Source organism: Macrobrachium rosenbergii, chromosome 42 (assembly GCF_040412425.1).
Source record: "Macrobrachium rosenbergii isolate ZJJX-2024 chromosome 42, ASM4041242v1, whole genome shotgun sequence".
Classification (NCBI taxonomy): Eukaryota; Metazoa; Arthropoda; class Malacostraca; order Decapoda; family Palaemonidae; genus Macrobrachium; species Macrobrachium rosenbergii.
In genome coordinates this window covers 39999212-40026418 of record NC_089782.1, presented here as the reverse complement: position 1 = coordinate 40026418, position 27207 = coordinate 39999212, and the positions used below count along the sequence as shown (strand labels likewise).

The window sequence follows — 27207 nt, the reverse complement described above, 5'->3', positions numbered from 1 at the left end:
TATTTGCTCCAAATGGAAGCAGAATGAACAATAAACCGTCAGTGCACCTAATGCAAGTAAATGGGTGAGGCATTATTTGTGAGTCTTAACAAAGCGTACCTTCGTCCCTAGCTGCAACCTCTTTCATTCCTTTTACTGTACCACAGGGGTACATAACAGACTTGGCAAAGACTCTGGAAGTCCATTGAAGCCAAGGTAGGAATGTATTAATAGGATTGTTGAGCCACCTCTCCTTTATGGAAGCAATGTTACCAGCTCTGGCTAACTCCCCTGTGAGAGCCAATACACCCCTTTAGCGTACAAGATGTAAGCCTTATGTTAACCAAAATTACAATTTGGATAATGAGATTCATAAATTATGCAGGAACTCTTCAATCCAGGCAAAGTAGCCTTGTGGGTGAGATGTTGGTATGAAGTGAATGTAATCATAAGTCAATGGAGTGAGTATTTTTTTGTAAAGTTGCTGAATTTAGACAAAAAGAGACAAAAAGAAGGTTATTAAGAGATTCATAGGAATGCACTGGGATAATAAAAGGACAAGGATATTGAAAAGGATGGACTTAATATCCAAGAAGCACGAGAGTGATGGAGGTGAATGTTAATATGGACCGGGGAACGGGGTTGGGGCTGGGGGTGGGGGATGAGATGGGATGGCGTCTGGTGCACTGTCGATAAGCCTTCTGTTTGAGTGTAAGAAGCTGATAGCATTGTGGAGTTTTCTGGATAGGTGTTCATGCCAAATTCAGGAGCTCATGTGTCAGTGTTGCAGTGACTATTGTTATTTTTTTTTTACGGAGGGCACTACTATTAGGAAAATAATTTAATGTATATATATATATATATATATATATATATATATATATATATATATATATATATATATATATATATATATATATATATATATATATATGTACACTAGGTTTTCAGTGGAAACTGTCCCCAGAAATACCAGGAAACTGGGTAGTTAGAATCTTTGTGGTTATTAAAGCATAGCCTTAGTAATTATATATATATATATATATATATATATATGTGTGTGTGTGTGTGTGTGTGTGTGTGTGTGTGTGTGTGTTAAAAAATAAATTTTCCTTAATAAGAGGTATTACGAGATGAAAACAATATAAAAGTTATCGACAGTTCAAACCAGCAACGGGAATGCCATGAATGAATCCCTTGTGCAGAAAAATTTCACATTGTTAGCCGGTTCACATCTAGCACGTGCGACATTGCGCCATCTACATTTACAACACATTTTAATACCTCTTCCACACCATCCGCCCGCCCAACACTTGATCAGGTTCCATTCTTCTTCCCTCTCACCAATTTACCGTCCTCCATTTTCTCCTTGCGAACAAACAACCCCAAAACTCCTATAGGCCTATAGGTCTACCTTTCTATCTATTCCAAGCTTTCTACTACATCTTTCTCCAGCTCTACAGTGCTCACTAAATCCGCTATTCTGCCTTCGCCACTTTTCGCATTCACAGTCAACACCTACATGAAGAAATTCATCTACTGTCGAACTGAGTTCGTAAAATGAAGGTAGAAATAAATTTTACTAAGCAAATTCCTGAAGGTAAGGATGCCCCTTAGCTGAAGGAGTGAGTGGCGAGTTGGGTAAGTGCCCCATGGCTGGCAGTTCTGGACCCGTAACTACAAAGAATTTTGACCTGAGGAACCAGTGCGTGATCTATTTCACCTCATTCAAACTTCGCTTCCATGCATATGGGTTAACAATACCTTCATACGACCCAGTTACTACTTGCAAAGACAACTTTTCTATCCCTTTGTTCTTCCTTAACTTAGTCTTCCATTAACCTTAACTTTTCTTTTTTTTTCTCAGTAACTGTAGTAATATCGATAAACTTTTCACCTTGCACAAATCGACTTATTTTATATTTTCTTATTACAGTCTACTACACGCTTGTTTCAAAATCTATGGTGTGCATATAATTATATCCTACACGTGATGAACAAATCATACAAAGCCTAATGGACATTACCCTAGCTCTATAACATTTTTTTTCTTTTGCTTAATCTGAACTTCTGATGTCAAAATTACGAACAAGATCCAGCGCGTGTAAACGTTTCAGGTCGTAATAAATTTATGCATCACTATCCTATTCCATTGAATAAAATGACTCTCGACCTTCCAAAAAAAAAGTTTTTTTTATAATCAACGAAAATTATGTAATTCTACTTGAAATAGGAACGAATACAAGCTGAATAATTTTAGTTAGGAGCTCAGGTGTGTTTCGCCTGACTGACAAGAAAGCACATGATTTTATCTCGTCGTGCTTAATGTTGTTCTGTTAGGAAGGTAACTGTGACGGTTATGCTTCATCTATTCCGTGGCAATAAAAGGATACAACAAAATTATAACCTGTATTCGCCAACTTTTCAACAAAATATTGAGAAAATCGGACAGTAGAATAACAAACTTGAGTAACTCGCAAAATGACGTCACGAGAATACTGCACTCTCATTGGTTGTTTTGAAGGTGGCGCTCCTGCATCTGAGATCGATGCTGTTTTGGTAAAATTTCCCTAAATGCGGGGAAATTTCTTTGCCTTCGATCTGATAGGTTTTTGCGTACTTTACGATAATTGCAATTTATCCCAAAAGCAATAGCTATACATTAATAACAAGATGTAAGCAACTTTTAATCAATGTTTCCATTTATTTTAATATATGATCCACCTAAAGTTGAAACGGTTTATCGAAGAAACGCTCGGAGAAAGTAGCGGTAAATAAACGAAGGGGGGGAAAGTTTATGGCGTCCTTTCACTAATTAATCATAGGATCTTGTAAAAATGTATCATTTATGTATTCTGTTTTATCCAAAAAAAACGATGAGATGTATATGGTTATGAAGAGAGCTTTACGGGGTTATCAATTAACATTCAGTGATATGTTCCATTTTACACGTATTCGGACGTCTTCACCATGTAATCGAGATCATAATAGATAATAACTAATCAAGTTGCCATGAATTCAGGTTGACAATGGAAGCATTTCTGATCAATTTACACTTATATCGATCTCTATTTCTATAATATATTATTCAGCTAATGAAAAGTAGTTCAAAAGAAAGTGTAACCTTGACGTCATACATGTAAACAAACTGGGCCGGGGAATGATGCCATTTCTAGACGATAATTTCTTTCTACATTCGTGTCCACTTGATACTTATTTTCACGACGGATGTACGCTTGAAGCATTATTTTATCAAACTACTATTTACACCTATTCCTTCTACAAAGAAGACTTTATTACCGCAAGGGAATGGTGAGAGTTTACAAACATAGCACGAATGACAACAAACCTATTTCATCGCTGCCTTCGGTCTGTGCAAGAACAGAGCGATTTGAGCGTCACCTAATACTCACCTTCTCCGGAATACCGGGAGACCCCAGTTACATCCTAGCCGCCATATTCAAAAGACAATTAATTAAGCCGATGGCTTCATTCAACGGTAATGCTGTCTATGAAGTTCGGGTTAGCCCTCTGAAATAATTTTCTTAGAGATTGCCTTTGAAATTTTGTTATGCTCCTGATTATCAGGAATTACTTTCTCAGTTGTAGCTGGAGATGCGTGGGTACTCGGGCCAATGAACTAGACTTGAGAGGCAATATTTTTTTTCTTTTTCAGGAATATTAGGCGCAACAGCAATTTCTGAGTTTAGAATGGTAAGCAAATTAAATGTTCAGACGTAACCACAACTGAGAGAAACCAAATTTTGCACTACTTTTTATATGTATTGATGTATGTACGTATGCGTGTAAGTATAGAAATATACTGTATGTCTTTCTTGTGCTTTCAGTTCCACAAACTTACACTCACCTCCAGCCTCTCGTTTCGTAGCTCTCATCTAAGTAGGTCTGGGTCTTCAACCCTTCCGGTGCCCTCAACAGCCCGGCCACAGGTGACACTATCGCATATTATTCAACCTGGGCGGGTGAAATGTAAAAAATGTCAGGATGGCATTATTCTAAGAGGTAGAAAAGTGAAAAGACACAAGATGTTTAATGGACTAAAACTGGAATGCTGCGGAACTGTACCAAAGATGTGATAACGTGGCAGACCAGGATTTGTAAGGTATATCTAGATAAGGAAAAAGTTGGCTGACCAGGATTTGCAAGTTATGTCTGGATAAGGGAAAGGTTTCGAAGGAATGGGTAAGTGGGAAAACTGTGTTCATTTAAGGGTAAGTGTAACAACAGGGACTGTAAACAAAGCCGCACTGGGTGATGTGCATGGTAGTAGGATTTTGGTTAAGAACGTAGGAAAACGACTGAAAGACTGATATTGGAAGATCGGTGATAATTTGGACAAGGAAGAGGTTGTGTGGATCAGGTATTTGTTAATAAACATTTGTGCAAGCAGTTTGAAAATAAAGAGGAAAACAGTATTTGGCATAAAATGACTCCATATTTTTTTTTTTTTTGTTTTAATGCTCGTATTCTCTGTTTTCTAATCATCCTACCAAAGTTCCTTAGTCCTATTCTCTGTAGCCTATTCATTAAAATTCTTTGCTAAACACATCATTCGTAACATATACATTACATTCGTAATGTAGAGGATAATTCAGGATCGAGAGGTCTTAGTTTTTTATCAATGACTTTTATAAATTTCTTCGCATTACATTTTATATGAATAAAATACCAGCGCGCACATACACTTGAATACACGGGGGTGGGGTTTTGTTGGGGGGAACTGTCAACGGTACAGATTTACTGCTAGCCTCCTCTGCAATTGTTGTTGTCTGTAAATTCTTGCGATGACGTCACAACATGGCAGCTCTATGTGTGGATTAACTTGTCCTAGGATATATCACAATAATGCAAATTGCAGATAATGTGGTGATGAAACATATCAGTGTGACTAAATATATGTTTTTCTTTAACGCCATTTTTCGTTTTATAATTTGTCAGTTGTTGATCTGTTTCAATATTACTTATGTTACAGCCAATATCCGGTTGCTTTCTTCTAACTTTTTTTAGGTTCGTACATCCTTCTGTGATGGATCATGCTTAGTAGTTTGTTAAATACCCACACAATCCTCCTGGTCCTGAGGTCCACAGCAAGCTTCTTGTTCCCTTTGTAACCTTAAAGAAAAGTTTAACCTAATTTTCAGCAAGAGGCAAGTTGGGAGGGTAAATGAAGAACTGCAAGAGAGCACTGTACGTAATTATGGATGGTGGAAGAACGGAAACGGTTTCTCAGTTTAAATATTTGGTTGCACAGACAACGGATGATGGTAGGATGAGTTGAAGCAACTCGCCTTTATGGAAGTGAAGTGCAGATGTTGACTGTGATTGACAGAAAAAGGTTGTAACTGTAGAGATGAATTGTTTGCATAGTATATGCATCATAAAAAGAGTTGAGAAATGCAGAGATATGAAGAAGTGGTAAGAATGTGACCTCATGTGAAAGGATGTACCAAGGTATTTTGAGAGGGTTTGGTCATATGGAAAGAATGGATGATGATAGGTCGGTGAAAAAGTGTTCAGTTAACAAGTATATGGGGAAGGGGGCCAGAGGACCTAGAAAGTGTTGATTAGATGGTGAGAAAGACATATTGAGAGGGGACGGCCATAATATCCAGGAAGCAGAAGAATGTGTGCTATACTGCTAGTAAGCCTACGGAGTAGTTGTTTGAACGGGCTGATGTTGTGGATGTTTTACTACACACGTGCTTCATCCTCGATTCGGAACTCGAAGAATGAGTGTCAATTTTTTTTCCTCTGGAGCTTCCCCAGCAGTTGCGGAGCAAACATTATCGTGTCAGGTCTGATAACAAATGAGGAAAAAAATTAACCAAAACGTGTTCTGGGCATCAAAATACGATAACAACAAATTGGAGTTCCATAAGAGTAAAATATAAAAAAGTAATTTCAGTAAAAGCTGGTGTAGAGAGTAAAATGAAACAGAAATAGACTGACACAATCAGCTCCGTTGATCTCTTGTTACTACTGAGAAAAAGCTGGAGTTGTATGGTGTACCGGTATCAACGGAAGCCTAGTCCCATGGCGTGTATAATAGTTCAACTGGAGAGAATAGAATTTAACCCTGATTGTCATTTGTTCTTATGTGTTCATGAATGACAATATGCTATTTAGTTAATGGCCTGTTTGTGCTGTTTGATCGAACTAGATGCACACACGACTGGATCTCCGTTTATAAAAATGAATGAATTTATTACTCAGTAATTCATGTAAGAAAAATGAAACTCCAAGCTCTTGTATGTTGTTTTGAATATCTATGACGATCAGCTAGAGCGGATAACCCGTTATTAAAACAACTGTACAGTTCCTTTCGTGAATACGCAGAGGTTTAACTACCATCGTGTGTCTAGAATAATTATTCTTCTCCTATTCTCTCCACGCAGTTGAACACTTCCACCATACAAAGCAAGTGATCTCTCACTAATCGAGATACTTTTCACTACGTTTTTATGAAATTTGACAACCAAGCCATGCCAAGCACTGGGGCACTTTTCAGCCTAAACACAGTGAAAAGGAGGGAAGCTAGAGTGGCTGGACAGCAAGAGATCCTAGAAAAAGCGGTGAAGTCCCGGAATCTAAAGGTGGAACTGGGAGAAAACCCCACACTTGTTCTAAAAATGTTTTAGTTAGAGGTGTTGGACAGCAAGAGTGAAGCAAGGAAGCGAAGAGTAAAATGCCAAAACGTGGTTGCATCTAGGGACCGAAGGGACGTTGCAGTTTCTCTTTGATAATGCCTGCAGTGCACAATGAAAGGTGCACTGACGGCACTAATCTCCTCCGGGGAGTAACTCAGAGATTAACGGAGCTGTCGTGTCCTAGTTCTCGCTTTCTGTACAGGTATTTATTCATTTATTTTTCTTTTTTCTTTATCATATATACACTTTGCAGAGCTGATTTTTCAGTCACTCCGGCGGAACTTTCATTCATCGTTATTGTTGTTTAATGTTATTTCGATGTTCAAATTATGTTTTAGTGATTTTTGTATTCTTTATCAGCCCTGACGGTGGAGATAGTGCTTGTACCAAAACCGGTTTTCGTTAAATAAATGTGTTTCATTCATAAGTGTGGTTTTCATCTTTTTATCATGACTTCGGTTTCCAAGGTATAAATATATATACATATGTGTGTGTGTAATGTAGACCAAGGGAGTGTCAGGTAACCTGTGGGGATAATTAAAGAAATACTGATTCCCAAGACGAAATTTTATGACAAAATTAACGGTGAGGTGAGTGGCGATGGCAAGTTTCCAAGGCCTGGACATGAAGAAGAATGAGAACTAGCATGAGTTTCTGTCTTGGCTGGTTTTGGGGAGAAGAAGATGACCATGTTGGTGGTATGGATGCAAAATAAGGGTGAAAGAGTCAAGCTGCATGGTTGATAGGTATGTGTTGCTTGGCGTGAATGAAAACTGGGAGAATACATAGTTGTAAAAGGAGGATTGTTAGATACACTTGGCTAAGAGAAAGTGGTACGGAAAATATTCTATTACAATGTTTGATTTCAGGATAGATATGGGAGTAAGGCAGTGGGGTGGGTGGGGTCAGAGCTGATAATGGCCTGGTTAAACCAAAAAATAAGAATAGAAATGAGTTTTAAATGGCGGGGAAGGGTTCAAAATGTTTCCATGAAAGATATTAAGACCAATGAGCTTGTCAGGGAGGGAATAATGACTACATAAGAGATTGCTAATAAAAATAGGGTATGATTAGCGATCGGAGAAGCTAAGAGGCGACGAAAAGTTGAAAAGTTATAAGGGTGTGGTTCTTGTGATTTGGGGCATGGATGCTTAGGCCGGCTCAGTAAAAGAAATGAATGATGAGATTTTGACTTGAAGGACTGAGTGAAGAAGAAGTGGAGACTTTATTAGTCTTCTGTATGGAAGAAGAATAAAATGTGGAAGACTAGGCCTATTGGAAGATATACTGAAGAAGTCAGGGAGGGATGGGGAGAAATTGTGAGTCTATGAAATGATGAAAGGAGAATGTAAACAAGGATTTTGAAGAGAAATTGACCGAGTGATCACTTTACGTAATATGGTGTGGCAACTAGTATTGTCATCAGCGTAATATATAGATGACATCAGGATCCATCTTGGATGGCATAGCCTACCTTCACACCTTACGTCTATAAAACTGTATAACAAAACCGATAAAAGGTGTAAAATTAAAATTACAAGTCTCCCGTGCTGAGTCAATCAGTGAGATTTAATTCCTAAAGAAAATGTACGTTTCTGAAACAAGGGAGAACACTTCTTTTGGAATAAATGTTGCAGGCAGAAACCAGCTGTCAAATGCCGTTACTGTCTCATATAAGTGGAAATAGTGTCTGGGGACTCTGGCGTATGGATGACAGAAGAGAGGCAGAAATTAATAGTGTGCGGATTAAAAGGATTCGTATGACTGCTGAAAGTGTCAGGAAAGCATAAAAGCGATAAGGAAGACTGTAAAAGTTAAAAGGAATTATGCGTTCACAAGGGGCTATTAAAAATTTAGCGGCGAGAGAGCAATTCAGTTATTAATTGGGTTACATAAGGCACTTCCACTTCAGGGAAACTCCCTAAAGCGCCGAAAGAGACGAATAATTGCCCCTTTGTGCAGTGCTTAAGAAAGACGATATCATAAGTACTTAATGTTTGAGTAGCATTTATTTTTTTCACTGCACGGGCGATACATATAACAGAAGATTTTACAAAGACCCAGTGAAACAGGAGTAGCTCGATTTAGCCAAGAAAGAATGCATTTAGAGCGATATTAGTCATGAAGCTGTTATGTATGAAGTTTTAAATTTGCAGGAAGAAGATTAGACTTATGATGAAATTCAAAACAATATTATGTTTAAGATACAAACTAGAAAAACTGGACTTGAAAGTTTCGAGGTGGTTTGGTCCTGTGGAGAAAATGAAAGAGAATGGGGCAGAGTAAAGGGCGTGTAGTACACAGTGATGATGACATGGAAAGCCTTATAACCAGTATGACCACTTGGGAGAGCAAACAAAATGTGAGGGTTCTGTATAAGTGCTTGAGGAGTCTTTAAGACTGAATAAGTGTTTGGCAGTACCCATTCTTAATTCAGAAATTAGTGAAATAATGTGGAACAAACGTCTTGTGCTTCTCTGCAATTTCCGAAAGGAATGGACGGTGGGTTTTGCATCCCTACTCTCTCTCTCTCTCTCTCTCTCTCTCTCTCTCTCTCTCTCTCTCTCTCTATATATATATATATATATATATATATATATATATATATATATATATATATATATATTGGGATGCAGCAACCCACATATCCACCTTTGAAAGGTGCAATCAGCTAGAGTTGGTACCGTTGCTGAATGGTACAGAGCTCATTCACATTTACTGGGTCTATAGAACACTCTAAGCCTACTCAACCATTCCATTCAGCTGTCAATATAAAGGAAATGATATAACTTCTTCACAATATAGGCTATTCCTGATGTAATCATCGGATGATTTAAGAGAATGCTACTTTCATTTTTATGATTTATTTTGGTTAAGAATAGTACTGTCTAGAATGTGGCTACAAATGAATCGTACTCGAAATTATTTGTTTATTTTCTCTGTCAATAGCAATTTTTACAGATAATCTATATCTTAAATTCAGACGTTTTCGGTACAATCTTATCGTGAAGGGAACTGACTGAAGAGGAAACAAGAGGGATGTTTACTTTCCTCGTCAAAATTGTTTCCGGGGATAGGTCGTACCCTAAATTCAAATTCTTTTCAGTACTTTTTGACTGGATGGGAGAAAGACGAAAAGAAACCTTTTTGTGGTAATTTTCATTTATATATTTCGATCGTAAATAAATGCTTAATAATGTTTATCCACGAATGATTTGTACCCTAAATTCAGTACACTTTGCGTGTAGGGAAAGCTCTAGGGAGGGAAAGAAGGAGAGAATTTAACGTTTGTGACCATGGACTGAGTCGGGATGTAATTGGTAATTACACAGAAATATTTTTTGGGTAATTTCCACCTTAAATTCAAATCCCTTTCAGCACACCATGCGCGTAGGGAAGTGCATCATGGAAGGAGATGCGGGGAAGGAAATAGGGGAAATAGGGACGAGTTGCAGGGGAGAAAGTGCTGGTGTGTGTGATTGTGTGTGTGTTTGTGTGTGTGTGCGTGTGTGTAGCTGACGAGAACAAGAGTGGGGAAGAGCGAGCGAGAGTAAAGAGAGAGAGAGGCGCCAACAACACTTGTGGTGGAAATCGCCCCAACACCCACCCATGCCATTAACATGGAGAAGAGGATAGAACTTGAGAAACGGGGCAGGAACCCGGCCAAGGTATGTGCAGGACGACAGCCAGTTTCTATATGCGTGTAAATACGCGTATATATACGTACGAATATATATATATAGAAGGGGCGACGCTTACGTCGTAAGAGGAAGGGAAGGAAGAGGATCGGGACGGGATATGGATGGATATTTGGCAGTTTTGATACCGTTTGGCATGGCCTGAAAGACGTTGATGGGGCGTCTTCTTCGGGCCTTTGGTCCCCCATACGCAAGGCCGTCGGTGCTTTATGAGGAATGGGGGCGGGAATTAGGCAGAAGTCGGCAAAGTTGGCGAGAAATTGGGGTGATTTCAGGCGACGGAAAACTTCTTCAGGCTGGGTGAGAGGGTGTAGGTCGCAAAGGTTACTCAGGTTATCATCATGTGGCCATGAGGAAATCCTGTCACGGAACGATATAGGATTGTTCAGGGCAAAACGAGTATCACCGTAGCTCACAGGAGCGTAGGATTGCGACGGATGATTGAGGACTAATAACGCCCTCGTTTTACTGGGTCGTTCTTTTTAAGCGCCCCGTCGGACGGTCCACCTCACTTCCAAGCTGTTTGTCGAAATCGGACGAAACCTCGTCGAAGTCGTTTCTAATTTCGACGTTTCATCGCGTAGAACGTGTCCTTTAATCCTCAGGCTGTGAATCCTGCAGCAGGAAGGCGTTTGCCCGAAAATATTGAGGCAGAAGTGCTGGTGGTCGTGACAGGGTGGCCATGTGAATGAACCATCCCTGTTATAACCTGTACCCCTGACCTGGGGTGCACCATATGCAGGCTCCTCAAATTGTTATCACAGATTCAAACCTCTTATTTCGTTAGCGTAGATGTAGCCATTAAAACGTGTGGGATTATGAAGATGCTTTGCCAAAAATGGGGGTTGCTTTAGGCATGGTCTTTGTGGTTTTGCAGCTGGGGTGTACATTTTCCTTGTAAATTCGGGCGTGTGGGCTAAACTATGTTGAATAGCGTGTCTGTGGGAGTTAGGCCTCATGGATATATGGAGGATCTCTCGTTTTTCTCCATAATTTCACATTTTTTGTTAAGAATTAGGGTGCCTCCTCTGACCATGTGGAGGGGGCCCCATTGTGCACTTTTGTCCAAATGTAGCCTAGCCCACAGCCTAGGCTTGTACACATGAATATTGTATTGCATTTGTTAATTGAAGTACTGTGTTCCTTTTTTGTCACAATTTGTTTTCCCATGTTTCACTTATATATTGTTTTATCTGGGTTTTTAGTAGTGAGACCCAATGTAACATGTTCCTCGTATACTTGATTAGACATTTTTCTTCTGTTCTTATTCTCTCGGAAGCGTATGTTTTACATTACAAGGTATAATAAGAAAACCACAATGGTTTGAAACTGACAAAAATCAAAAGAAATAGTCATAACTGAGGTTTGTTTTATCAGGTAAGTTAAATATAAGCCAAGTAGGTCTATGTACGACATTCTTAAAGGTAACTTTTCAGGCACAAACCAAAGATTTTGATAAATTTCACAATTTTAAGTCTTTAATGTTCTGGCCATCTGCCATCTTGATATGATCACATGCAATTCAGTTCAGATTATTTGTAGTCTAAGCACTGTAGGATATCATATTTGAAGTGCAAAATAATCAATCATCATTAATCTTGCCTTTGAGCATCGTTAGAGAAGATAGGAGAAGCATTTGGACTCGGGAACCTGGAATGGATGACTAAAGTTTTGTGTTTTTCATTACAGTTCAAGTCTCTGAAGGTTTATTTAGTAAATTATTGGATAGAAGTTTCATAGGATAACTTATACATAAGGCTAACGATAAACCTCATTCAGGACAATTTCAGTTTATTTTTGAGGCTGTATTGGTTTTCCTGGGCATCCACAGGTTACACCCTAAAAATTAATTTCTGCAGATTTCATCGTTGTTTTCAGTACAGTACAGTAGAGTACTGCTCATATGAATTCAAAACCCTCATCTTGAATGTATACATGATTATGAGAATTAATCCTCCATTCACCTGGGAGATGCATCATTACTTTAAACCATGTGACCTCTTTTGGCCATTCAGGGAACAAGGTTGCCGTTGCTTGCTCCACCATTTCAGTGTGGTTGTTCTTAAGATGGATTCTTGTGAGTTTTTTGTGACCACGCTAATGTAGTGTGGTAGTTCTGAGTTGGGAATCTTGAGAAAGAATAGAATATTTGCTCTTGCCATAAGGACCTCCTTTCTCTTGGGACAATGGAGAGTTGTATGATTTACAGTGCTCCTGGTCAGGTTAGGGTCTGTGTGGTTAGGAACCAGTGTGTTAGGATGTACTCCTGCCAAAATATTGATTATCTGGTGGATTTTCATATTTTCCTCTTTTCAGGAAATGCAGCATTTCTAGAGTTATTTAGTTGTCCCCAGTTCAAAAACTGGATTTACAAGAAAAATTTATATCAGATTTTTTTGACACCTCAAAATGCAATGGGAAAACCCATACTTTAACACAGTAATTGTATGTAATCACTTTGAAGTCATTCATAACCTGTTTTACTTAAGGAGAAACTGGTAACATGTTAGACCTGTAAGATTCTGGATAATATTCTTGTTTTGAGGTAAAATAAAATTGAAAGGGTTTGGTATGTATAACTTGACATTAGCATTTGTGGTATGGTTAGCTAAGCCCAAGATTAGGATAGGTCATTTTAGGTTACCAGTCTTAACATTTCAGTTAGTATGCTGTAAAATGCCCAAGATTAGGATAGGTCATTTAAGGTTACCAGTCTTAACGATTTCAGTTAGTATACCACAAAATGTAGAATTTGTTTTTCAATCGTTGTTAGTATTGGACTAGTCTGAACACTAGTTTTATTGTCATGCCTCCATCTTGTTAGGCTGTGTCTTATGGCTTGATCTTGGCCGGTGTTACGAAGTCATGCTTCTATAAGCCAGCAGTGAGACTAGCATTGATATATGGAGCTGAAACATGGCTGGTAATGAGGGCACAAGAGAAACAATTGGATGTGGTAGAGATGAAAATGCTTGGATGAATCTGTAGAGTGACAAAAATGGATAGGATTAAGAATTAAAGAATAAATGGAACTGCAAAAATGGCAGAACTATCAAAGAAGGTCCAGGACAGAAGACTTTAGTGGTATGGCCATGTGATGAGAAGGGAGGAGAATGATGCAGATGGATGTTCCCAGTGAGAGAGTGAGAGGAAGACTGAAGCAAAGATCTGAAGGACAAACAACTGTCAAAGGACAGTGTGTATGATTGAGCCAGGGGGAGAAAAACTCAGAAACATCAACCCTGTATAGAAGTGGGAGAAGATGTAGAGAAAAAATAAAGCTGTAAGCATATCTTCCCTCAGCTACATGTTACAATTTCTTTTAAATGTATATAAAGTTCTGAGGATTTCAAATGGTTTGCTAAATTACAAATTTACCCCACAATGTGCATAAGATTGTGGAGGTATGGGAGTGTGTTTAACATAAAAATTGCTGATGTAGACCAAATTACACATATTCTTTGGAATATGAATAGTCAAAAGTTTTGGATTTTGTTTTTGTGGAAATGTGCAATTCAGGCTAAGTGTGTGGTACAGTATTGTGCTGTTTTGGCATTTGCAAACTTCAGCAGTTTTGGGGTGGTTTTGAAGCAATTACCCCTTGTTTATCATATCAACAAACACGTCTGTCACGTAAAAAGCCAAAATGGATATTGTATTGACTAGTAGGTAAACAATGTTAGCTCTTTTTTTTTATAATCAAATTCAGATACGCACTTCAGCTACCAAAATTTAGTACACTATCCCTTGACCTACAACTTCTGAAAGAATACACAAAAATCTATATATTGTCTTATATCCAACATTGGATCTTCCCCAGAAATATAATGGAATGATTTATGGTGGTTTCTTTGCCTTTGATATGTGACTGGAGAAATGACTGAATGTTTGTTTTTGGACACCTAATATGTCAGATCAAGTTATGAACTGTTGCAAAATTGACAGTACCATAAAAAAACATTGTTTTAAAAATCAGTATGTAAAAATGGATGCTTAGAAAAGGCTTTTATAATACTGTTTAATCAAAAGATCATGTTTTTATAATTGCTGCATTGAAAGCATCATACTAAAATTCTTATTGAGGAGTTGCAAGGTTTTGTGATTGGGTACCACTTAAATAACTCTTCATGAGGGGCTGTGCTTATTCTAACTGAATTTCACTAGGCCCCTAATACTACAAGGTTGGGCATGGATGAATATAGATTAATATAGCCGAGATGTGGCCAAGAGTGTTCAAGAGACACTGGAAACACTCTTGGCCACATGTTATCCATGCTAGTATTCAAAAAGTTCCTCCAGGAATTAAAAAGAGGCAAAAACATGGATATTCAATAAGATTCTAAAGGCATACCTATTTAAAAACAGCTTTGACACTTTAGAAGGAAGTGCATGATGGACATTCTAGTTTTAGTAAGTTACTTGAAATGCATAGAGTTTTCTTTTATAGTTATTTAAACCCTCAAAAAGCTTGTTTTTTTGTGTGTAGTTGCACTGAATTCCTTCCATCAGACACAGATTCCTGCCTCATCAATCATTTTGCCTCCGATTTTAAGCAGACAAACCTCACCCAGTTAATGTATACTATTCTGTAGGTACTTGGTAATGTTTTGGACTGGAAACTGGTGTTCTTTTCACCAGTGTTCAAAATCATGAGTGTTGTCTGGTCTGAGTTATTACTTTTCATTAGGAGCAGATCCTCTTGACTATCATGAGTGTAGAGAGGAGACTTTTTACTTTTCAGGTTTATAGTACAGTATTGTAATAGTAATCATCCACCATCATGTTTAATGCTTGTGTCTAGATCACAGATGGAGAAAGTGTTTTGGTAATGTTTGAGTTGCTGACCGCTCTACCTGTACAGCTTATGTAGGGAATATGAAAGGAAGTAGGAAGGGATTTTAGCAGGCGGAAGGGGTACAAAGGAGGGTTTATACAAAGATTATCCAGTATTACTTCATTTAAGTACAGTAGAAACACAAGCGACATTACATACTTTTTCTGGATAATGGCTTTGAACCAAGCTGGAGTGTAACATCATTAAAGGATATTGGAAGGCATTATAATTACAGATTCTCAACACGGGTAATTGAAAATTGTAAGAGTTGCTCCAAAGGAAAATTCTCCCTTATCAATACATAAGATAGCACAAAAAACCAACACAATAGAATCATCACAATAACTGATGCCTCGGGTAAGCCTATCCCTTGTTCCTCTAACTAGCCTACCCCTCAAATACAAAATCCCTGAGGGGTTTTGACACATTATCATAAATGATAAAAATGAAGCACCCAGTAGGAAGGAAACATTCAGTAGAAGATACAAGAACCTTCATAATGGACAACCCATGCAAAATTGTTTACAAAAAGTGGCCAGTAATATCCCAGAAATAGGAATACTAGAATGGACTTATAGTTGGGTCTGAAAAAATCAGATGGAAAATAGGGGGAAGATGCATATCGAGGTGTTTCGGTTTTTTTTGAGCAAGACTTCTGAAAATGCAGTGTCTTCAAAAGTTAATGCAGGTTTCGCCTGCCCACCAAGTCACATAATATGCAATACCTGTAACAGCACAGTACCTACATATTAAGGAGGTGTTTGGAAACACTTTGGTAGTACTAGCAGTCTAGATGAACATTTCCATTAAATTCTTAATGATACTTTAATGGGTTATGATAAAGGTTGAAACAGTTGGGAAATATTGCAATAAAAAATTCACTAGAAGAACAAAGAATATGCCCTCTCCACATAAAGTATCACACCCACATGAGAAAAGATTAAATCTACTTGGAAATTATAATGATTAGGACTCTGCACCCTTGGCAAAATCATATTACAGTCACCTTTCGGTATCGAGCATGTTAACAGAAGGATGGTCAATGCCATAATTATCCTTTTAGAGAGTCTGGGAAGAACCTTGGGCAAGGCTAATAACTTCTCTAGACATCTGCTTGTGCAAATGTCTTGAAAAACATTTACTGTAATTTAATTGACAGACTGACATGGCATATTCAAAGGTTTTAAACTATAATCTCAGTACAGCTTGTGTCTCAAGTTGGGTTCAGTGACCCATGTTGAGGATCATATTCACGTAGGCTTTTGAGTGTCACCAGATAATTACTGTTTACTTTGATGTTCTAAAGGTATTTGATAAGACGATACAGGGAGATACTGTACTTGTACTCCACTGGCCCAAAAGGGAAACATGTCGTTCATCTGTGTCTTCATTCAGAGTCAGTTTTGCTGCCCAGGATCACTGTTATTTTTCATATTGTTGTGATGAGCCATTCAGTGTTTCTCGTTCACAAAAGCTTAGTAATTCATTTTGCTGTTTATAGAGTGACCATTTGCCCTTTCTTTATTCCTTATTAGGGGTACATTAGAGGTTATACAAGAGTTCTGTGTCAGCTGTTTATCAAGTGCTTATTATTTTTACTTGCCTGTTAATGAGAAGTTTTGGAATTTTTGTTGTGATTTCTATAGTTACCAGTTTTGTTAGTGTTAAGACATTTGTTTTACATTAACCAGTAATGCGTGTATGTATGTTTTTACTATCAGTTATGTCATCCTTGGACAAGGACTTGATTTTCTGTGCCCTTCCTGTAGGGGTCAATTGCATTTGCCTCGGTATACTTCGCTGTAGGGGGTTAGTTCATCAGTGCACCTCACTCGATGCCATGTAGGCATTACTTAAGGTTTTTTGCAGCATCCCTTCAGTCCTAGCAGCAACCCCTTTCGTTCCATTTACTGTGCTTCCGTTCATATTCTCTTTTCTCCATCTTTTCACCCTCTCCTAACAATTGTTTGATAATGCAGCTGCTAGGTATTCCTCCTGTTACACCAAAAAAACTTCTTAGTCTCAGTTGCCCTTTGAGTGCTGAATGACCTCATAGGTCCCAGTGCTTGGTCTAAGTCCTAAATTTTATATTCCATTCTTCTCTACATACTTGGCCACTGTAGTCTGGACTGTGGATCAGTTGTTCATTTATGTCCAGAGGCAAGTGTATAAATGTTGTTCTTGGTGCCCCAGGTGTTTAGTCTTTGACTATTCTTCATCTCATTGCTGGAGACCCTGACTGTCAAGTCTCAAGTTTCATCTGATGATGCTACCTCCACATGGTAAGAGTGCTCAGCTTGAGATATCACCCATCTCATTAAATGAAGCTTTGCTCCACATATTTTTCCCTGGACAAGATTCTTGGCTTCCTCATCACCTGCTGCTTCCATCTCCAATGTTTGCCATAGAAACAAGAACTCAAACCAGCACTTCTCTGGCTTAATCTAACAACAGCAGGAAATTCCAGCTCCATTTTTGTTCCTCCCACTCTTCTGCAATTCTGCCTATGCCTTTGTTGGAGATCATTCACTTGGTGGACACCTCTTTCCTGGTGCAGCTCAAGATAAAGATTGTTTCTATAGTCCAGGACCAGTTTTTTTTTATCTCTGCCTCACAGTCATGTTTCAATGACATGCTTGTGTCTTTGCCTACTAACGCCCCTTCGACATCTGTTGAAATGCCTGCGTACATGACTGCTCCTGTAGACCCCGGCTCCTTTGCATTTGGCTGTTCCTGCATCAGTTGCTCCTGCCTACATGATTACATACCCAACTGTCCCCAAGTACATGACAGCATTTTCGTCCCCAGCTGTTTCTGCCAGTAGCTTGATAACTGGCTGATCTTTGTTTCTCTGAGGGAGAAGTTGAAGCACTTGTGGCCTCTTCATGGCTTGTGCTGGTGATTGGGCCTGCAAATAAACTTGGAGAAGTCGGATCTAGTTCCTTTTACATTGTTAGTACAGTATGCAAATTAACACCCCAAAGTTGGTTTGCCCTTCGGGGGACAGGTTTTGTCACCTTCGACCTACAGTGAAGTCTTCAGATTCTGATAGGTCATCTGGTATCACTAAGAACTTGGTTCCTTTCAGTCACTTCTTCATCCATTTCCTCCAACTTCAGTAAGCTGAGTGCTTGAAGGCAGCCATTATGTTCCCTCTCTCTGTATTGGGTACATTTTTCAGGATCTTCTTGGTGGTAAGATCAGCAGAACATGTTGAAAGGAATTCTGTTGTTGTCTGAGCTGGAGCTTTTAATGTTCTTAGAAGCTTTGAATAACAGGTGGGGAGCTCACTTGTATTCACAGATTAAAGGAGTATTGTCAGTGGATGGCGGACAGAGGCACAAACTATCTACTTAGGTCCCCTAACATTTGTGACTATCTTGGCAGGTCATTGCAGTGGAGTCATGGCCAGAAACCCCATTGCTTTAGGGTACCTGTGGAATCAAGGACAAACAAGGTCAATCTTGTTTGTTGACAATGGAAATGGTCATTGGGACAGAAAGGCATGAGGTCACCATAATGCCAAGGTTCATTCAGGGAGTCTGCCAAATCTTTTGTTTTATCTACAACATAGGTGGTGGATGCCATGCTCCAGCCTGGCGATACTAAGGACAACTATACCTTTTCCATGTTTAAATAGCTGAGACTGGTGTGAGTCATGTTTTGGACTTCAGCAAATTCTCGGGTGACTCTCATTGCCCCTTTTATCTGCAGCTAGAGTGGTGTCCTTGCCTCCTAGATATCATGGTGGATGACCCCAGAGTTCTTCCTGCTTGGAGAGGACGCCTGGCAGTCCTACCTCAACCAATTTAACAGTCGCTGCACCTTCATGCTTGGAGTTTATCCAGCTTTTTGTTTTTTTGGTCATTTCAGCAATTATTGCCACCCCTAGCTGGTTCCTGCTTCCCTTTACCAAGGGAAGTGGGAACAGTTCATTGCTTGGTGTTAGTAGAGTTCTTATGTACTCAAATCATCTGTTCCCAGTATATCATTTTTTTTTTTTTTTTTTTATTATTATATTATTATTATTATTATTATTATTATTATTATTATTTTTTTTTTTTTTTTTTTTTTCTTAAGGTTTAATCAGTTGACCCTCTCTTCAGTCTTCTTCCAAAACAGTTGAGCCTTTGGAAAATGATGTTAACATTTTGAGTCACTTTTATTTTGTCTATTCCATTCCTGCTGGCTTTTCATTGCTGTGTAGACTCACTAGTCTGTATGAGGTCGTAGCTGCTGCTTCATTGTTGGATAAGACCTCCAGACAGTGTTCTTGGTTGGCCATACCTCCTTTAAGTAAATCATTGAGTTCCATGCCCATCCGGGTCCATTTCCTGTTGGGAGAAATCTCTCATTCCAGTCAATGATCTTCGATGCGTCTTTCCTTTGCTCCAGAGCTTCCAGCCAAAATGCAGTCTTATAATAAACATGGCTGTTTCTTGGACTCTTTTTGTTTCAGAGAATGCCGTCTCATATTGGTTTCAGGAAGTTTTTTCCCAGGCTTTTTAAAGTTTTCACAAGAGGGTATCCCACAACTGAAGAGGAAGGAACATAAAGTGTGGGTTGTCTCCTCTTTCTTGGTCAGTAAGTGTACTGGACCACTGTCATCTTTTGAGTAAGTAGCCTGGCATTGTTAAAACATGTTTGCCAGATTGTAGTTATTTGGTACACATAAATGGCATGGTGTTTACTTGTTGTGACAGGTTTTCACAGCAGGTCACGTTTTACCAGGGAGGGACTGAGTCAGTTATCCACATCCTCTTCATTATATACCCCATGGTTTTGGGAAACATGGCATCTTGGGTTACCCACTTTTATGCCTCATTTGCTTGGTGAATGCACCATTTTGGGATTATGCCTTCCAATACAAACCCTCTACAGTACTTAACAGGAATTCCCATGATTTTGATTGATCTATTGTATTTTTGCTGTACTGTCAATTTATATGAGATAATGGATTTCTCATGCCTGAATCTAGACTCGTCTTTCATGGCTTTTGTGGAATGCAGGTTATTTTATGAAGTATAGGTTTGTGAGAACAAATTGATTTTACCACAGAGCACAATTTCTGACAAACTCTTACAAGAAATTCTTACAGTATTTCCATGTTTTGTCTTTCCACCAGATCACAGAGCTGATTTTGGATAACTGCAAAAGCACTTCTATAGTGGGTCTGTCTGCGGAGTTTGAAAATCTCGAGGTCTTGAGTCTCATTAATGTTGGTTTGACATCACTCAAAGGGTTCCCAGCTCTTGCAAATCTTCGTAAGGTTGGTATAATATTTGTATTCTTTTTCTTTATCTTTAATATGTGTTTACATTTCATATTTGCTGTAAGTGTAATAGATGTGTCAAAAAAGTTAGTGGAATGTTGAATAAGCCCGTGTGTTTAACATTTAAATAACTTAACGTTTTCTTGGGGTACATGAATTCATGTCTCATTCCCTTTTGACTTTTCAGCTAGAGCTAAGTGACAACCGCATCCAAGGGGGTCTAAGTGCACTAACATGCCTTCCTAAACTTGCATACTTAAACCTCTCTGGCAACAGGATTAAGGACATTGAAACACTTGAACCTTTGGTAAGTATCAGTTATAATTTGGCGTGATCAATGTTATCAATGTTATCAGTGCATTTTGCTTTTAAAATTTGGGAGAACTTTCAATAAGTAAACCGTGATTTTTCATAGTTTTCCTAATTTGTAGAAGATACTTTACCATGATTGGATTTAGGGTAAATTCATTGGCCATTGAAAGGAATTATTAGTTAGGTTGATAGATGCTGTATTTCATGGTGTGTAAGAGGTGTGGTCTGTTAACATGCAAAGTGCGCTTCCATATGCAGTGCTGTATTGCCTGTATTCTGTTGCAGGTACATCAGCATTACCAGTTACCAGCATAATAGATAATTTTTGGAACTGTACAGGCAGTCCTTGGTTAATGGCGGGCTCAGTTAACAGCAATCCGGTTTTATGGGGCTTGTCTAGCGACGAAAACCGGCAATTTTCGGTGCCGAAAATCACCGATTTCCACTTATCGGCGCCGATAATTGGGTATTGGCGACAATACATACCTAACAGAGGTGCTGATAACCAAAAATTGGTGCTTTTCGCCGCCGATAAGCCCTGAAAATCGCTGAAAAGGCTCCAAAAATCGCCGATTTTTGGTTAGCTGCAATTTTCGGTTATCATCACACCCTCAGAAACAGAACCCTACCGATAACCGGGGACTGCCTGTATTGCATGATAGCCTGTTCTGAAGTATTATACCAAGCACTTTGTAAAAATTACTCCAGGTCCACTTTACCACATATGCCGGAAGCCAAGTTGAATTTCAAGGTTAAGCAAGTGGATGAAAGGACTGTTTTATTTTTTGACAAAGAATTATATGGTGAAGCAATTATCTGGCTGCATGTTTTTTTGGAATAGGGGTAGTCTTTGGCACTTGGCAAGGGATTGCCTGTGTACTAATGGTGAAAGCAGAAGTGTGGGATTTTAGCATATCAGTGAGGAAATCAGCTAGTTCAATTTACTAGAATAAGAGCAATTTACCCAAATCTATACTTTATTATTGGGCAAAAGAAAAATCCCAGTTGACAATTAGCTTACCTTAAAGCATACCTTCAATTATGTAAGGCATTAATTCTGGCAAAGATGATTTGGTGGTGTGCTTAATTTGTATGAGCATAAATAGCTTAAAGTTAATTTGCAGGAGGAACTGGGTATCAAGTTCCAACACAAGTTCTTAGCACATATGAAGTGATGTACTTTTATATAAAAAGTAACTGACTCATATTCATTTAGGTATACTGGTATGAGAAGCTTTTATGTGGGATAATGAAGTGAGTGTATTTATGACTTAATTGTTGTGATTTGTAAAGTACAAATCTAAAAGAATGTTATTCATATGTGAAATACAAACTTAAAATGAAGAATGTTAGTAGTCATTGGATGTTTGTTCTCCTTGTCATGGCCTAACAGTTATCGTACTAAATTCTTTTGATTTTCTGTCTTACAGAAGGACCTGAAAAGCTTGGTGACGTTAGATCTCTTCAGCTGTGAAGTGTCAGTGCTAGAGAATTACAGAGAGAAAGTATTTGCCCTTATCCCCTCACTTGTGTATTTGGATGGGTAAGTACAATTGAATCTACTAGCTGTAAATTTTTTTATTTTTTTATTTTTGTTATCCTAGTATTTTGTAAAGTTTCGTACATTAATTCATTATTTAAAAGTATGATATAGTACATGATAGTACAGTATTTGTTTGATGAGATACAGACCCTTTTATTTTATGATGCATCAGCAATAGCTAGTCTTGTTGAAGCTTGGTAACAAAGGTTAATGGTGGCAGCTAGGTAGATGACAAATCACTTCCTTTTGGCTGTCACTGATTCAAGATGTTTTTGCTGCTGCTACAGTCAGGGAGCTTGATAGCATTTATAGATTTATCTTTGAATTAAAAGTAAAATTTATTGGGATTTTTAAAAAGGCTAAAAACACATCAAGTCTTTGGGCAGGGTGACACTGTCGAAGGTGGCTCTCCATTGTAAGTCTATTTAAGGGTGCTAGATTGGACAGAACTGGATTTCCCAACTGTCATGGCAAAGGAATTTTTGTGGTCCCACTCTTTCCTGTATCCTCTTTCATCTGTCCAAATAAGGGGATGACCTTCTTGGGGATATTAGGGTGAATAGAGAATGTCTGTTGCTTCAACATGTGCGAGGATTCTCTTGACAGTGCACTAGACCTGTTCCTCTAATGTGGGAAAATGGCTAATAAATTGCTAGTGAAGAAGTGGGTCAGAGAATTAGGATCTGGGGAATATGGTGTTGGGAGGACATTTGTTTAGAGAAAATCAATAAACTAGCAGATATGCAGGTAATAAAGTTAGATGCAAGTGGTGAATAAGCTTGAAGTGAATGAAAATGGAAATAGGAATATGCAAAAGGAGAAATCTTAAATAAAATAAGGAAAACCGTAGGTGTTTTCCGTCCTTTCTGCCTCTTCAGTGACTTCAGTGTCTTTAGAAGGGAGGGATGTCAGGAGTCTGGATAACCCTTCAGGTTTTCTCTGCAGTGCTAATTCTCCTCTTGTAGGAACATCTAAAGAGATCCAAGTTCACTGCAAGAAAAATTACACAGCTCTTCTTCACCAAGCTTAGTGAAGAAGAGTCCAAAGAGGCATCTGCTGAGGTCTTTGCCATCAAATATTTCTAAGCTCTCCCATGAGCAAAGAGAAAAGTTGGTGCGATGGGAGGGATATTTGCATTGAATAAGGATATTTACAATATATGGGGTTCATAATGAACAAAGTGACGATTCGTTCTTTGTAATACCAGAAGCAATGTGGAGAATGGTGAGACTGGGATTTCTGCATCCTTTGAAATTATTAGACAATATATGATTGATTGGGTTGTGATGGAACAAACATTAAATGGTAAGGACAAAGCATTTGGATAGTCATATGCGTTTCAACTGAAATGTTTGGTCAAACATAATGATAATAATAATTCAAATGCAAATGAGTGAATATTATTTACATTCATCGATAGGATTGGTCTGTAGAGGATGTTAATTAGGATGACCATCTAATGCTGTAACCATTGTATAATATTCTTGAATGGATGCATCACTTCAGGTTTGTTTATATGGTTTTCCAATATTTCTTTTCTGGTTTTAACTCTTAAGAGTATTTCCTGTCCAAGTCTAAATCTTTATAAATCTCTTCTTTATTGAGATACTTCATACTTACTTGTTTTGGTATTTTTTTAATCATGCAGCTTTGCTAAATTGCTCCAAATTAAGGTGCACAGTTACTGGAATGATATCATCATAATTGAAATAAATATCTATGAAAAATGAAACATTGTATGCTACATGTATATATCCCTAATGAAACTGAGTAACTGGTTTTTTGTTATCTCTGTTGCAGGTTTGACAAAGAAGACAACAGTGAAGATGAAGATGGTGAGTTTTTTTTTTCAATTAGCATGTTTCTTTTAAGTCTCTTCACCCTAAAAATATAATTTCGTGAAAATTAACCTAGGTATGGTTACAGCCTGTAGCCTATAAGGGTTGAATTATGCTGTTAGAGAAATGTTTTCTATACACCAGTGTTGTCAAAGTGTAGTTTATGAGTACTGTATCATCTGAGGAGTGTATGTTTATTTTAGTTTGTTTCTCAACAAATTTTACTTTTGGTACCTCCCCTTTTTTTTATTATGACATGTTTCAGACAAAAATTCTTTGAAAGAGGAAAAATTACTAAAGGTGAGCATCTGTCATTTTTATCCAGATCCATTGCCTTCTGACTTTCTTCCAAACTCATTCTCTGTTTGTCTGGGCTAACTTTTCCATGTTCCCCAGACTGTGTTTGGACAGATAATCTTACCGCTTCCTTTTCTCATCATCCACCCTGTTGATTTCATTGTAGTTTGGTAATTTCATTTCTTTATTGTCAATTTATATTTTATCATTCAGTGATTTATTGTGCTCCAGTGGTGGAATGTTAAGCCATTTTCACCTTTTGGAGGGGGTTAGTGCAATCAGTGCACTGTGTTAGTGCAATCAGTGCACTGTAGGGCAATACTTAAGGTTCTTTGCGGTGTCCCTTTGGCTCCTAGCTGCAGCCCTTTCATTCCTTTTACTGTACCTCAGTTCATATTATCTTTCTGCTATCTTACTTTCCACACACTCCTAACAATTTTTTCATAGTGCAACTGTAAGGTTTTCCTCCTGTTACACCTTTAAAACCTTCTTTACTCAAAATTTTCTGATAGGTCTCAGTGCTTGGCCTTTGGCCTAAATTCTACATTACAATTGCAGTTCTGAAGAGAGGTTAGAAAGCAGTTTTCTGGTAGTTAGTTTAGTTAGTTCTTTTTGTTTATGATAATAAGCATTTGGTTTTAAGCACTGTGGGGTCTACCCTTACGTAAAGTAAGGAAATAAACTAATTCCCTGTGCTTGTTTGCTTAGTGCACTTCAACTTAGTTTTGTTTTCTTGTTAATTTTTGCATATTTTGTTATTCCTGCTATTTACCCATGCCATAGAAAATAATGGGAGAATTGAAGTGTTTCAAATACATTTTATTTATGTTGAGTAGTGTGTAAATTATTTCCGTCTGGGGTTTAACACACTGTAGATAATACTTGAGGCTTTGTACAGCATCACCTTGCTCCAAGATGCACCTCATGTAAGAATAAATCATTTTCTTAAGCCTTGAGTGAGTATGGAAATGAGACTGTGGCCTTATTGAACTATGTATAATGAAATGGAGATTATGTTCATTACTTGTTTAATTCAGTGCTTCCAGAATGTTGTTGAATGCAGGTAAAATAAGTAGTTAAGGAAAATATAAGTCTCAACCACTTGCTAGAAATGAAAAGAAGTACCAGAATAATAAATGGAACTAATTTTAAATGCATTTAGCATACCCATACTGTGAAAAATTCCAGTAATATGCTTTGCTAATGAATGACTGGTATTAATAAATAACAATAAACTACATAACATTAGAAAGGTAATTTATTAATGTTTTGCGTGGTGCAAAAAATACATATGTCTATATTACTGTGATTGGAGAATATGGCAAAATATAGAAATTTTTGTGCTGGCGTAGCATCCACTGGTTACTTTGTTTTATTTACGTTATTTTGCTTTTTTGAACATAAATTACATTTGAACTATGTAGCTTTAATATGACACAAAAATGAGTCTTGACATAAAAATTAAGTTTCATAAGAAACAGACTTATTCCAACAAAACTCAGAGACATGATACCTCACTTGGTATCATGAATGTCCCTGGACATGAACCACCACCTGTCTTTTAGACAGAGCTAAGAGCAATTGTTCATGCTCCTCATTGTTCATGTATTTCATATATTTGTTTTTGATCAACCTACTTTATTTTTAAACAATTTTTTCTGTGAAATTAACAAACTTTGCTAATCTCATTCTGTAATGAAGGTCAGGTACCTTGGGGTACTCTTGGTAAATTATGTTGTACACATATGGCTAATGTTGACTGGGACCCACATGGTGTTCTATTTACCTCTTTAATTTGTAAAGGTTGGTCCACAGACCAGTGGACTATGTAATAATGAGGACAATTACTACTCAGATTCCTCCTCAAAGTTGCCTGCCTGCTAGGAGTTGAGTGATACAGCCTCCTGAGGCTTTGACAAATCATAATCATGCTCCATCTTGGCTAGAGTTTCTTCCTATGTAAGTCCAATGTGGCTGGAGAATACATCTCTCTCTTTGCTGTCTGTCATCTTTGTGGGCAAGTCCATGTCTATCAAAGATTTAAGGGCGTAGCAGGCACTGAGAAAACTATGGCACACAATACAAAAATCACTTTTAATGTAATAAAGGTAATGACATGAAGCATTATAGAATAGTCATGCAGAAATAGAACAAAAAATACGCAGTATATTACAATTGGAAACAAGATACACTTATACTTCTTGAAGGCAAGTAAACATTACAGATATCGGTTATAGTGAGCAAGACAAGATGTTTATGATATCTGGAAAAAATACAATAAGTATGAAAAAAATACAGAAAAATAAGCAACACCGATACATCACACACCTAGTGGTTACCATATTAGTTCACCTCTTAGTGCTAGCCTCTGTGCAATTCATCTGATAATTAGCATTTACAAAAATATGATATAATATATTATATATATATATATATATATATATAATATATATATATATATATATATATATATATATATATATATATATATATATATATATATATATAAATCAATGGAAAACTACATACAAATATCACAGTTAAACACCAGTGATCTGGAAAAATTAATTGACATACAGTGCAACAAACAAGCTATAAGTGCTTAAGCTAGTTGGACGTGCCCTGCAAGTAATGGTCTTTGTTTATACACTGGAAAACAAAATGAAGAAAGGACTTAGATTATTGATGGTAAAAAGAAAGTGAAAGAAATGAGTCAAAATAAGTGTTAATGAAGACTTCTTCAAAGTGACAAAGGAAAAGCTGGAG

At 37.7% G+C, this 27207-nt stretch overlaps 1 protein-coding gene across 1 annotated transcript in view; it reads left to right on the top strand.

The window, feature by feature from the left end:
* The first annotated feature begins 10098 nt into the window (after nt 1-10098).
* Nucleotides 10099-27207, top strand: part of LOC136828319 (acidic leucine-rich nuclear phosphoprotein 32 family member B-like) — a 29820-nt gene continuing 12711 nt past the window's right edge. The window contains exons 1-5 of the mRNA XM_067086193.1: nt 10099-10315; nt 20305-20448; nt 20639-20758; nt 22194-22306; nt 24107-24141. Of these exons, the coding sequence (XP_066942294.1) occupies nt 10268-10315; nt 20305-20448; nt 20639-20758; nt 22194-22306; nt 24107-24141 (460 nt within the window). The 5' untranslated portion in view covers nt 10099-10267. The remainder of the gene's footprint in view (nt 10316-20304; nt 20449-20638; nt 20759-22193; nt 22307-24106; nt 24142-27207) is intronic.